General features: G+C 46.0%; 1 protein-coding gene across 11 annotated transcripts in view; it reads right to left on the bottom strand.

The window, feature by feature from the left end:
* Window positions 1–12,573, bottom strand: part of LOC104009745 (lens epithelium-derived growth factor) — an 88,842-nt gene that overhangs the window by 70,308 nt on the left and 5,961 nt on the right. For all 11 annotated transcript variants that reach the window (XM_087770912.1, XM_087770916.1, XM_087770915.1 and 8 more), the window contains one exon: window positions 4,489–4,565. In XM_087770912.1, coding sequence (XP_087627038.1) covers window positions 4,489–4,565 — 77 coding nt within the window. The remainder of the gene's footprint in view (window positions 1–4,488; window positions 4,566–12,573) is intronic.

Here is a 12,573-nt window from a genome sequence, read left to right as displayed (position 1 = left end):
CTTATCAAGAAAATGATAATTCTGCTGCTCAAAGATACTTAAAAAGGCCTAAAACTTTCGCTTAAGTTAATAGTGTTGTGAAATGAGGTGGCACAGAGTTGGAAACAAACTTACAATTTTTGTATATTCTGTTTTTTAATTTATTAGGTTTTTTTAGTTTAAATGTGAAGAGAGACACACTCAATAATTGGCTAGTAGAAGTGTTAAATTGCTCCTTATTTTAAATTTCTTTTCCATCCCTACTCATAAAAAGAAATGTGAAAAAAAATGTAATCTACTCTCAGTATCTGGGGCTTAAAACTGCTTCTTTTTATCTCTGTTTTCATCTACAGAAACTGGCCTCCCCTAAGGCAGGCAAAAAACCCTCCCCCTAAAACCCATACATTATTATCTGTAGTGCAAGTTGTACAACTATGGCTATTAGACTGGCACCTCTTCCCACAAATTGCAGTATTTACACTGTATTTTTTTCTAAGCCACACCTGGGAAAACAAGGTATTAAAGTACTAAATACCAATATTCTACTTTGTACTGCAGAACATCAAGGCACATAAAGTTTCTGCTGTAGTACCATGTCCTCTAGACTTAGGATTTCATAGAATCATAGAATCATAGAATCGTCAAGGTTGGAAAAGACCCTTAAGATCATCAAGTCCAACCGTTAACCTAACACTGCCAAGTCCATCTATACCATGCCCTCGAGCACTACATCTATCCGTTCTTTAAATACCTCCAGGGATGGAGACTCAACCACTTCCCTGGGCAGCCTGTTCCAATGCCCGACTACCCTTTCGGTGAAGAAGTTTTTCCTAATATCCAACCTAAACCTCCCCTGGCGCAGCTTGAGGCTGTTTCCTCTTGTCCTATCACTCGTTACTAGGGAGAAGAGACCAACCCCCACCTCGCTACAACCTCCTTTCAGGTAGCTGTAGAGAGCAATAAGGTCTCCCCTCAGCCTCCTCTTCTCCACACTAAACAACCTCAGCTCCCTCAGCCGCTCCTCATAAGACTTGTTCTCTAGACCCTTCACCAACTTTGTTGCCCTCCTCTGGACACGCTCCAGCACCTCGATGTCCTTGTAGTGAGGGGCCCAAAAGTGAACACAGTACTCGAGGTGCGGCCTCACCAGTGCCGAGTACAGGGGCACTATCACCTCCCAGGTCTTGCTGGCCACACTATTCCTGATACAGGCCAGGATGCCATTGGCCCTCTTGGCCACCTGAGCACGCTGCTGGCTCATGTTCAGGCGGCTGTCAACCAACACCCCCAGGTCCTTTTCAGCCAGGCAGCTCTCCAGCCACTCCTCCCCAGCCTGTAGCCTTGCATGGGGTTGTTGTGACCCAAGTGCAGGACCTGGCACTTAGCCTTGTTGAACCTCATACAGTTGGCCTCGGCCCAACGATCCAGCCTGTCCAGATCCCTCTGTAGGGCCTTCCTATCCTCCAGCAGATCAACACTTCCACCCAGCTTGGTGTCATCTGCAAACTTCCTGAGGGTGCACTCGATCCCCTCATCCAGATCATCAATGAAGATGCTGAACAGGACCGGCCCAATACTGAGCCCTGGGGAACACCACTCATGACCGGCCGCCAACTGGATTTAACTCCATTTACCACCACTCTCTGGGCTCGGCCATTCAGCCAGTTTTTAACCCAGCGTAGAGTGCACCCATCCAAGCCGTGTGCAGCCAGCTTCTCCAGGAGAATGCTGTGGGAGACTGTGTCAAAGGCCTTACTAAAAAGTCCAAATAGACAACATCCACAGCCTTTCCCTCATCCACTAAGCGGGTCACCTTGTCATAGAAGGAGACCAGGTTAGTGAAGCAGGACCTCCCTTTCATAAACCCATGCTGGCTGGGCCTGATCCTTCGGTTGTCCCGCACTTGCTGCATAATGGCACTCAAGATGATCTGCTCCATGACCTTCCCCGGCACTGAGGTCAGGCTGACAGGCCTGTAGTTCCCCGGATCCTCCTTCCGACCCTTCTTGTAGAGGGGCGTCACGTTTGCTAGTTTCCAGTCATCTGGGACCTCCCCGGTTGACCACGACTGCTGATAAATAATGGAGAGTGGCTTGGCTAGCTCCTCTGCCAGCTCCCTCAGTATCCTCGGGTGGATCCCATCTGGCCCCATGGACTTGTGAGCATTCAGGTGGAGGAGCAGGTCAGTGACTGCCACCTCTTCAACAACTGGGACTTCACTCTGCATCCTATCTCCATCTCCCAGCTCAGGGGCCTGAAAAACCCGAGGATGACTAGCTTGACTATTAAAGACTGAGGCAAAGAAGGCATTAAGTACCTCTGCCGCCTTCTCATCCTTTGTGGCAAGGTTACCTTCTGCATCCAACAAAGAACAGATATCACCCTGACATATAGGGTCCAGGGTCTTGAGTCCAGAGTATGACCTTCTGCCTGCCTGTGACTAACTAAAATTTGTGCTTATGTGATTTACTCACATAAGAAATTCACATAAAGCTTTGTTAAAATACAAATACCTAGTTTATATCTAGTTTTCCTTTAGAAAAGGGTAATATTTCTAAAACAAGATGACAGCTGGCAAATATCTTGAAAAGAAGAAATAGGCTCTTAGGTTTTGTGGGTTTTTTTTTCAAGAATATCAAGAAGCCACAAATTTAGTTTTTGATGAAGTTCAGAAGAAAGCAGCAATGAAAATCAAAGTACGAGCTTATACTTTAGAATCATAGAATCATTGAGGTTGGAAGGCAACACCTCTGGAGATCGTCCCCCTGTGCTCAAAGCAAAGTCAACTAGAGCAGGTTGCTCAGGGCCATGTCCAGTCAGGTTTTGAGCATCTCCGAGGATGGAGATCCCACAACCTCTCTGGGCCACCTGTTCCAGAAGAAAGGAAGCACTTTGCAACACTGTAAGATATGAGAGGCACAGATTCAAAAACATTTTTCAAAGTTATATTCTAAAGAAAATATTTGAGAACTTTGAAATACAGTAGCCCTGAGTCTACCACATTACCAAAACCAGATTTCAGTAAAACTGGTTTGTATGAGTATCAAAGAGTGGGTATAAGGTTTCAAATTTGCCAACAATCTACATGCAATCAAACATGATTTCAGAACCTAAGTCACATTTGAAAAAAGGTCATTGTGCTTCTCAAAATTCTACAGAAACTTTTAAGATTACATATAGATTCATTTCTTTCTACCCTACACTTGATTCGTGTTCCTGAATACATCTTCAGGAATGACAGTAAAAACAAGTAGTGCAATCCAGAATGGCATACGTTAAAAAGGAGAGAAGTAAAAGGGTGCTTTATTTGAACTGTCAAAACATCCTGAAAAGGGTACAAACTTACTGAACAGTATAAAGCAAGGACAAAAAAGGGGGGAGAACAGAATTCAAAGTTTGCTTCCTCTCCCCACAAAACCACAAAAAATAATTGTGCCTATATAGAACTATATGGAGTGATGTGAATAGTCAATGAAATGCATGGCTATAGAAGCCAAACATACACAAAGCTCGTTGACAGAGAAGTCACTTCTTAAAAAGAGTCAAATAGAAAGTAGCGTCAGTGAGAGCTGATAGTGCTTTCTTTTTAATTCATCAGAATACTGTATTTTCTCTACCACATTTATTTTTAAAGATAGGTAGGAAGTGCCACCTCAGAGAGATTTTTATAGATTTCTTAATGGTCTGAAGGAGGACAAAAAAGCTTTCTGCAAGCTGTACAAGAAATGAAACAATTATACAGACAACTAGCTATGTGACCTGCTTTACAATACTATTTGCAGCTTATTAAAAAAAAGGGAATAAAAACAGCATTTCCCCCACAAGTCAAACAGGAAATTAACACTGAATTAAAGATCTTTGTAATCTACAGTAGAACAACATTATGAAGTAGCATGACAAATTTCACTATAATAGTCAGAGAATAGCATAAAAACATATTTAGAAGTGGGAAAAATCAAGTCCTTTCAAAGGAAATGTTACATTCCTTTGCAAAATGTTAGTGTTACCAAAAATATTCGTCTTTCTTGGATACTTCACATAATAGCAGGCATGAAACTAACTGGGGTGAGACCTTGGGCTTCAAATGCTCCTCTTCACTTTTTCTCAAACCTTCCCCCTCTCCCCGTCAAAGGACTCAAATGCTACTTATTCCATAGCTTTCAGCTTTATTTAATTTTCCTTTAGAACACAGTTTTGAGGATACACGGGACTATAATTAAAATCCCTTACAAAAGAAAGAAAGATATGTCAATCATACCACTTTGGGTAGGCTCTTGCTTTTTTACTGAGCAGGAAAAAGTGCATGTTGCAGGGAATAGTAGACTATAACCACACCATTTCACAGCAAATGTGGATAGAAAGCTGCCTATCTTGCCACTAGAGATTAATTTAAGAAAATATAGTCTGCCACTGAATCACATAATTTTCAAACACACGATGCAAACCGTTAAGCTACTGGTAAGACATCCTGCAATGAAAACAATACGCCCTTTAATCTAAAGGACTTACGTCTCATGAGTGCCAAAAAAGAATATAGGCATTTTATTCATAGGAGGTTTTACTGCTCCATCTGGGATTTCATCCACCTAAGAGAAAAAGAGACTAGAATTAAAGTTTAGTAACAATTAAAAACACTCTAGGGGAAAACGCTTAAGTGTTAAGTATTAACCTGAAGAAACAAAATACTATTGAAAAAGTGAAAGAGATTTAAACAAAACAAGAGTCAAAGATTATATATATATATATTTAAAAAAAAACAAAGAAACAAGTGATATTTGTAAGGGTATGTAGAAGGAGAGCATCTGCTCCTTTAAGGGTATCTGGTCAAGGACCTTTTCAACACAAAAAAAGGTATAATAAGAAAAGGAGGAAGCCATAAACAAGAATATACAGGGACACAAACCTGACCAACAAATAATAAGGGATGCAGTGACCAGAACCAAACCTGTTCACTCACTCTAATTGTTAAGGATATGTGGAGTGTGAGAGTGTTTATTCCAGCAAGGTTATCTAATCAGGGACTTTGTCAGTTGGGAAACTAAGGAAAAGGGGGAAGCCAGAAACAAAATATGCAGAGACACAGACCTGACAAAACAAACACGGAGAGAGTGAGAAGAAACAAACCTTGCCACTCACACTATTTGATGGGCTATCAAGAAACTACAGGTATCACTTCCAGGAAGATCAACCTGGACTTTGCAACTAAGATTATAAACCAGGGGAGATCCCAGACACCAGACTGGGAGGGGTAAAGGAATCGATAGAACTATGCAAATCCATGAAGGGATATGTTGGGCAAATGAAGAGCAGGGAGAAACAAAGAGGGGGGTAGAAAGAAAGGGTTAAAAACAGGGCTGGTCAGTATGCTTGCCTAGCTGAGCCCTGTGCCTGATCACTGTAGTCTGTCCTATCTTCTTATTAAATCTTTTCTCAACTGTCTCTCTGTGTAATCTCACTCTCTATCCCATGTGTATGTTTGCTGCAAGGACTAAGTGCCAGCTACTGGAGTCAGACCGGGGATGTAGGCACATGTATTGGGCTTACATATCAAGGTTTTGGTAGCAGGGGGTGGGGGCTGCAGGGGTGACCTCTGTGAGAAAATGAGCCACCCCTGTACCAGACAGAGCCAGTTCCATCCAGCTCTAAAAAAGACCCACTGCTGGCCAAAGCTGAGCCAATCAGCAATGCTGGCGGCGGCTCTGTAACAACATATTTAAGAAAGGATAAAAAAGGCTGCGCAACAGCAGCTGGGAGAGAGGAGTGAGAAAACGTGAGAGAAACAACTACATAGACACCAAGGTCAGTGAAGAAGGAGGGGAAGGAGGCATTCCAGGTGCCAGAGCAGAGATTCCCCTGCAGCCTGTGCAGAAGACCAAGGTGATGCAGGTTGTCCCCCTCAGCCCAATGAGGTCTATGGTGGAGCAGATATCTGCCCTGCAGCCTGTGGAGGACCCCACACTGGAGGAGGTGGAAATATCCTGAAGGAAGCTACAGTCTGTGGAGACCCCACACAGAAGCAGGCTCCTGGCAGGAACTGTGGCCCATTGGGGATCCATGCTGAAGCAGTCTGTTCCTGAAGGACTGTACCCTGTGGAAAGGACCTATGTTGGTACAGTTCTTGAAAGATTGTTTCCTGTAGGAGGGACCCCATGCTGGAGCAGAGGTACAGTGTGAGGAGGAAGGAGCAGCAGAGATGTGAGCAGTGTTATGAACTGACGGCAACCCCCATTCCCCATCCCTCCTGCACCACTCATGGGTGTAGGAGTTAGAAGAGTTAGGAGTGAAGGTGAGTCTGGGAAGAAGGGGTGGGGTGGGGGGAAAGGTGGTTTTAGTTTTGTTTTGTTTCTCACTATCCTACTCTATTTTTAATTGGCGGCAACAAATTAAAGTAATTTCCCCAAGTTGAGTCTGTTTTGCCTGTGACAGATGAGAGATCTCCCTGTCCTTATCTTGACCCATGAGCTTTTTCATCTTATTTTCTCCCCCTGTCCTGCTGAGGAGGGTGAGTGACAGAGCAGCTTGGTGGGCACCTGGCAGCCAGCCAGCTAACGTTAACCCACCACACCCTGGCCTGTGGTGTCAGCTACTAGAGTGGGTGAGGGTCTTGGCCACCAGCCACTGGGGCAACATCAGGGTGAGTACCGAAAACCAGCTACTGGGAGGGATCTGCATGTGTGAGGCAAGTAAGGGGCTCAAAACCAGTGACTGGAGCAGAACTGCAGGTCACAGCCCATGTGCCTGCTGCCAGCTGCTGGGGGGGGGGAAGAAGAGTGTCTGTATCTTCCCAAAACTGGGTGTGCATGGGTGTGTAAGTAAGTCACTAGCAAGCTTCAAGCTGGACTAGCTGGCGAGTAGGAGGCCCTGAGTCCAGTCAGGGGTATCATGTGGCTGGAGGATCTGTGCTAGTATGCCCAGGGGTGCTTGCAAATGTGGAGTGCCTGGGGGATGAGTGTGTGAGTACTTGCCTGTTTGTGTTTACTAGCAAGCATCAAGCTGGACTAGCCAGTGAATAGGGAACCCATGAAGCAGGTAAGAGGGCCTAGGATCTGGCAGGAATGCCAGTACTAGGGGAATCAGCAAACGTGCATGTGCTTGTGAATCTAGAGTGTCGTGTGCGTGCCTTTGCTAGTTGAATTTCTATCTCTACCAACTGCAGAGGAGGAGGAAGGGGACTTGGCTGTCTTTATGCCTTGCCTGTGGCAGTCTGCATAGCCAGCTGTGTCTGTGTCTCTGTGTGTGTGTGCATGTGTGTGTGTGTCTGGGATATGTGCTCAGCTTCACTACTGGTTGAACTTGCAAATGGGAAAGCAGCAGCCTCATCCCTCAGCCTGGGCAGAAACCCTGAGTTCACCGGACTGGGCTCCGGCAGACAAGCAAGAGGGAGTCCTGGGCTGGAGAAGGCGGCTGCACTCATAACATCCTTTAACAATACTAAAAACTGTTAAAAAAAGAAAACAGCATCAACAATTTTCAAATTACCATTTACTTAAAAAAAGGATGGAGTATAGGTAAAAAGCAGTATTCAGTTCCTCCCAAATATCACCTCCTCCTCACCATAATCTATAGCAACACTTCCTGTTCCCATACCCAGCTGATGACTTACCCAAGCCCAAATGTCATGTTATGAAAAATATAGAGGCTGTTTTGTTTTGGTGGGGTTTTTTTGTGGTATTGTTTTGGGGTTTTGTTTTGTTTTGTTTTTTTAATAAGTCTAACCTCTGAATATTTTGTCTACAAGCCCGCAACCATGAACTCAAATAAAGCACTCACCGAACTTGTCATCACAGAATGTCAGACTCACAGAATGGTTGAGGTTGGAAGGGACCTCTGCAGGTCATCTGGTCCAAACCCCCTGCTCAAGCAGGGCTGCCTAGAGCACATTGCCCAGGACTGTGTCCAGACGGCTTTTGAATAACTCCAAAGAGGGAGACTCCACAGCCTCCCTGGGCAACCTGTTCCAGTGCTCAGTCACCCTCGCAGCGAAAAAGTGTTCCCTTATGTTCAGAGGGAACCTCATGTGTTTCCGTTTGTACCCATTGCCTCTGGTCCTGTCACTAGGCACCACTGAAAAGAGCCTGGCTCTGTCCTCTTTGCACCCTCCCTTCAGGTATTTATATACATTGATGAGATCCCCCTGAGCCTTCTCTTCTCCAGGCTAAACAGTCCCAGCTCCCTCAGCCTTTCCTCATAGGAGAGATGCTCCAGTCCCTTAATCATCTTTGTGGCCCTTTGCTGGACTCTCTCCAGTAGCTCTATATCTCTCTTGTACTGGGGACCCCAGAACAGGACACTGTACTCCAGGTGTGGCCTCACCAGCGCTGAGTAGAGCGGAAGGATCACCTCCCTCGACCTGCTGGCAATACTTTGCCTGATGCAGCCCAGGATACCATTAGCCTCCTTTGCTGCAAGGGCACACTGCTGGCTCATGTTCAACTTGGTGTCCACCAGGACCCCCAGGTCCTTTTCCGCAAAGCTGCTTTCCAGATGGGTAGCCACCAGCATATACTGGTGCATGGCATTGTTCCTCCCCAGGGGCAGGACTTGGCACTTACCCTTGTTGAACTGCATGAGGTTCCTGTCAGCCCATTTCTCCAGCCTGTCAAGGTCCCTCTGGACAGCAGCATGACCCTCTGGCATATCAGCCACCCCTCCCAGTTTTGTGTTATCTGCAAACTTGCTGAGGGCACACTCTGTCACATCATCCAGGTCACTAATGAAGGTGTTGAACAGGATCAGACCCAGTATGGACCCCTGGGGTATGCCGCTAGTTACTGGCCTCCAACTAGACTCTGTGCCACTGATTACCATGATCTGGGCCCGGCCGTTCAGCCAGTTTTCAATCCACCTCCCTGTCTGCTCATTCAGCCCATACATCAACAGTTTCTCTGTGAGGATCTTATGGAAGACAGCATCAAAGGCCTTCCTGAAGTCCAGGTAGACAATAGTGACTGCTCTCCCCTCGTCTACCAGGCCAGTCATTTCATCACTTAAGTTTATCAAGTTGGTTGAGCATGACTTCCCCTTGGTGAAGCCATGCTGACTATTCCTGATGACTTTCTTGTCCTTCATGTGTCTGGAAGTGGTTCCCAGGATTAGCTGCTCCATCACTTTCCCAGAGATCGAGGTGAGGCTCACCAGCCTGCAGTTCCCTGGGTCCTCCTTCTAGCCCTTCTTGAAGAAAGGAGTGACAACTGCTTTCCTCCAGTCCTCGGGCACCTCCACCAATCACAATGATCGATCAAAGATTATCAAGAGTGGCCTCGCAATGACATCAGCCAGGTCCCTCAGCACTCGTGGGTGCATCACATCAGGGTCTATGGATTTATGTATGTCCAGTTTGCTTAAATATTTCCTGACCTGCTCCTCTTCCACTAAGGGTACATCTTCCTTGCTCCAGATTTTCCCCCTGGTCTCTGGGGCCTGGGATTCCTGAAGGCCAGTTTTGCCAGTAAAGACTGAGGCAAAGAAGGCATTCAGTACCTCAGCCTTTTCCATGTCCTGTGTCACCAGGGCCCCTGCCCCATTCAGCAATGGGCCCACATTTTTCCCTTATCTTCCTTTTGTCACCTATGTACTTATAGAAGCCCTTCTTGTTGCCATTAACATCCCTGGCCAGATTCAATTCCATTTGGGCTTTATCTTTCCTAACCTCATCCCTGCATGCTCAGAGAATGTTTCTGTATTCCTCCCAGATTACCCATCCTTGCTTCCACCATCTGTATGCTTCCTTTTTGTGTTTGGCCAGGAGCTCCTTGTTCATCCACACAGGCCTCCGGGCATTTTTGCCTGACTTCCTACTCCTTGAGATGGACCACTCTTGAGATCGGAGGTGATTCTTTAATATTAACCAGATTTCATGGGTCCCTCTTCCCTCCAGGGCCTTTTCCCACAGGACTCTTCCAAGCAGATCTCTGAAGATGCCAAAGTCTGTTCTCCTGAAATTCAGGGTTGTGATTCTGCTTTTTGTCCTCCTCCCGGGATCCTGAACTCCACCATCTCATGATCACTGCAGCCAAGGCTGCCTTCAACCTTCAGATCCCCAATGAGCCCCTCCTTGTTGGTGAGTATGAGGTCCAGCAGAGCACCTCTCCTCATTGGCTCCTCTATCACTTGGGCCAGGAAGTTGTCATCTATGCAGTCCAGGAACCTCCCTGGATTGCTCATGCCCTGCTGTGTTGTCCCTCCAGCAGATATGGTGGTTGAAGACCCCCATAAGGACCAGGGCCTCTGAACATGCAGCTACCCCTAGCTGTCTGTAGAGGGCCTGATCCACTTGTTCTTCCTAGTCAGGTAGCCTGTAGCAAACATTGCCTAGAATGTCACCCTTACCTGTCTTCTCTTTATTCCTGATCCATTTAGGATCACTACAGGTGTTTTGTGTTTACATCACAGAAACTCTTCATTTGTTTGTTGGCATTGTGTACTCTCCATATAAGGAGCCTTATTTATCACTAGAATTTACCCCCCCCGTAGAGAACTGCTAATGTAAAACAACAAGATGTCTCAAACAGCCTGGTGCTAAAACCACAATGCAGAGCGACGGTCGCTAGGACCCAGGACCAGGCAGTACCCTGGAGTGAGGGTGAGGGAGGGAGTCCTGTGGAGACAGGGTGGCCTTGCCTTGGCCCCATTCCCTGCAGTCTGTGAAGCATCTTATTCCCCCCACACACACCTACTGCCTGGGGGACAGTCCTGGTATCACTCCTCTTGGTTTTGACTGGTCGCTGATGTAATTTTCCAATTAGCAAAACTACTAACCACTTGTGCCTTGGGAAAGGAATTTGGGAGGGAGCTAAAAGATAACAAACTGTGGAAAACTAACGGCTCTAACCTTGAAGAAGAGCTAACAAGCCGACAAAAGTGACCATCTTGGCACCAAAGACTGGGCAGTGGCCAGAGAAGATAAAACTGCAGAAAGTAGGTGAAAGGTAAATGTGGCGAGGGGACATCACGACCACCGACTCAATTCAGGACCGAAAAGACTTGCCCCCCCCACACCTGAAAGGAGCATGCGTGCTAATTTACATAGCAAGCGAGGCTAATTTAAATACAGTAAACCAGTAGTGTACGAAATGTTAATCACTAACCAATAAGTGTAAATTTAGGTGGGTTTATACTAATCATGTAGCCTGATAAATGTGCTGTAGTTTGTGTGTGGTGTGTTCTCGTGTGTGTACCGGTACTCGTGCTTACGTTCGTGCTCATGCTCGTGCGTGCGTGATTTGTGGAATTATTCTCACCGAGCACCCTGCGCAGAATTAACATCTCTATAAGAATCTTCTTCTTCCCTCACCGAATACCCTTGTTGGCAGGACCAACGCTGGATCCAGGACTGGTGATTTTCTCTCTCTCTCTCTCTCTTTGTTTCACTTTTCCTAAGGTGATTAAGTTGTTAAAGTTGTTAAATTGAAGTCAAGTACTGCATAGCCTACCTTGATTTTCTGTAAAACCGCATAGCTGGGGTGAATATAACTGTGAGAGGGTTGGCAGGTATCGAATATTTGTACTCAATATTTGTCTCTATAGAAGCTTTCTATTAAAGCTGGTGTTTGTGTACGGACCTTGAGTGCTGGCCCACCTTAATCCACACCGAGAAGATTTGCGAATCTTTGTCACTCCTTCCCCCTCCTCCCCAGGTGGGACGTGACACCCCCCAACAAAACTTGAAAAAAATGAACAACATCCTTCTCCTTTCCTTACCCCTCATTTTTCCTCCCATATATGTGATGGGATTATTTTGTTCTGTGGAGGGAAACTTAACAGTAGTATGTGGAAGGAGAGGGTTTTTTTCCTCCAAGCATTTTTTTCCTATTAATTTTGTATTTAGAAATTGAGATTTTTCTCAGCAGAGGATGGGCAGATTCCTAATTATTTAAGGATGTGATATGCATTTTTTAATCTTTAAACAAGTGTAGTATTTTTTAAATTTAATACAGGAAATACAGCGAGAAAGGCTTTTGGGGATCCCTCTATAATGGTGCCTTGTAGGTACTTCCTTGCTTACATGCAAATGCTGGAGGTGACCCTGCTTGAGTCCTGGTTTTTTGATTTTGTGATCCCTTCCTGTCACATTACTCCATGCCCTTTGCTTATCAACCCTGTCTGACACTCCCTCACATGGCTGCTGGTAACTCTCTCCCTCCCCCATCATTCTTAGTTTAAAGCCCTCCTTACCAGGTCAGCCATCCTACTGGCAAAGATACCTTTGCCCCCGCTTAGTGAGGTGGATCCCATTTCTCCCAAGCAGACACTGATCTGCAAACTGGGTCCCATGGTCTTAGAAACTAAACCCCTGTTGCTGACACCAGTTCCAGAACCAATTGTTGACATGCATTATCAGTGCCCTCCTCCTCACACCCTTTCCCCTCACCAGCAGGATTGAGGAGAACACCACCTGGGCCCTCATGCCCTTAGCTGCCACCTCCAGAGCTCTGTAGTCACTTTTGATACTCTCCAGGTTGCCCTGGCAGTATCACTGGTGCCCACGTGGAAGAACAGCAAGAGGGTAGTAGTCAGAGGGCCAGACAAACTTAGGCAGTCCCTCCACAACATCCCACATCCAAGCCCCCAGCCAGCAGCAAACCTTTCTTGTTG

The sequence above is a fragment of the Nipponia nippon genome, unplaced genomic scaffold, assembly GCF_047370975.1.
Source record: "Nipponia nippon isolate SJK-2023a ecotype South Korea unplaced genomic scaffold, ASM4737097v1 scaffold_34, whole genome shotgun sequence".
Lineage (NCBI taxonomy): Eukaryota > Metazoa > Chordata > Aves > Pelecaniformes > Threskiornithidae > Nipponia > Nipponia nippon.
The sequence above is the reverse complement of the archived record's forward strand: the minus strand, read 5'-3'. Positions and strand labels throughout refer to the sequence as shown.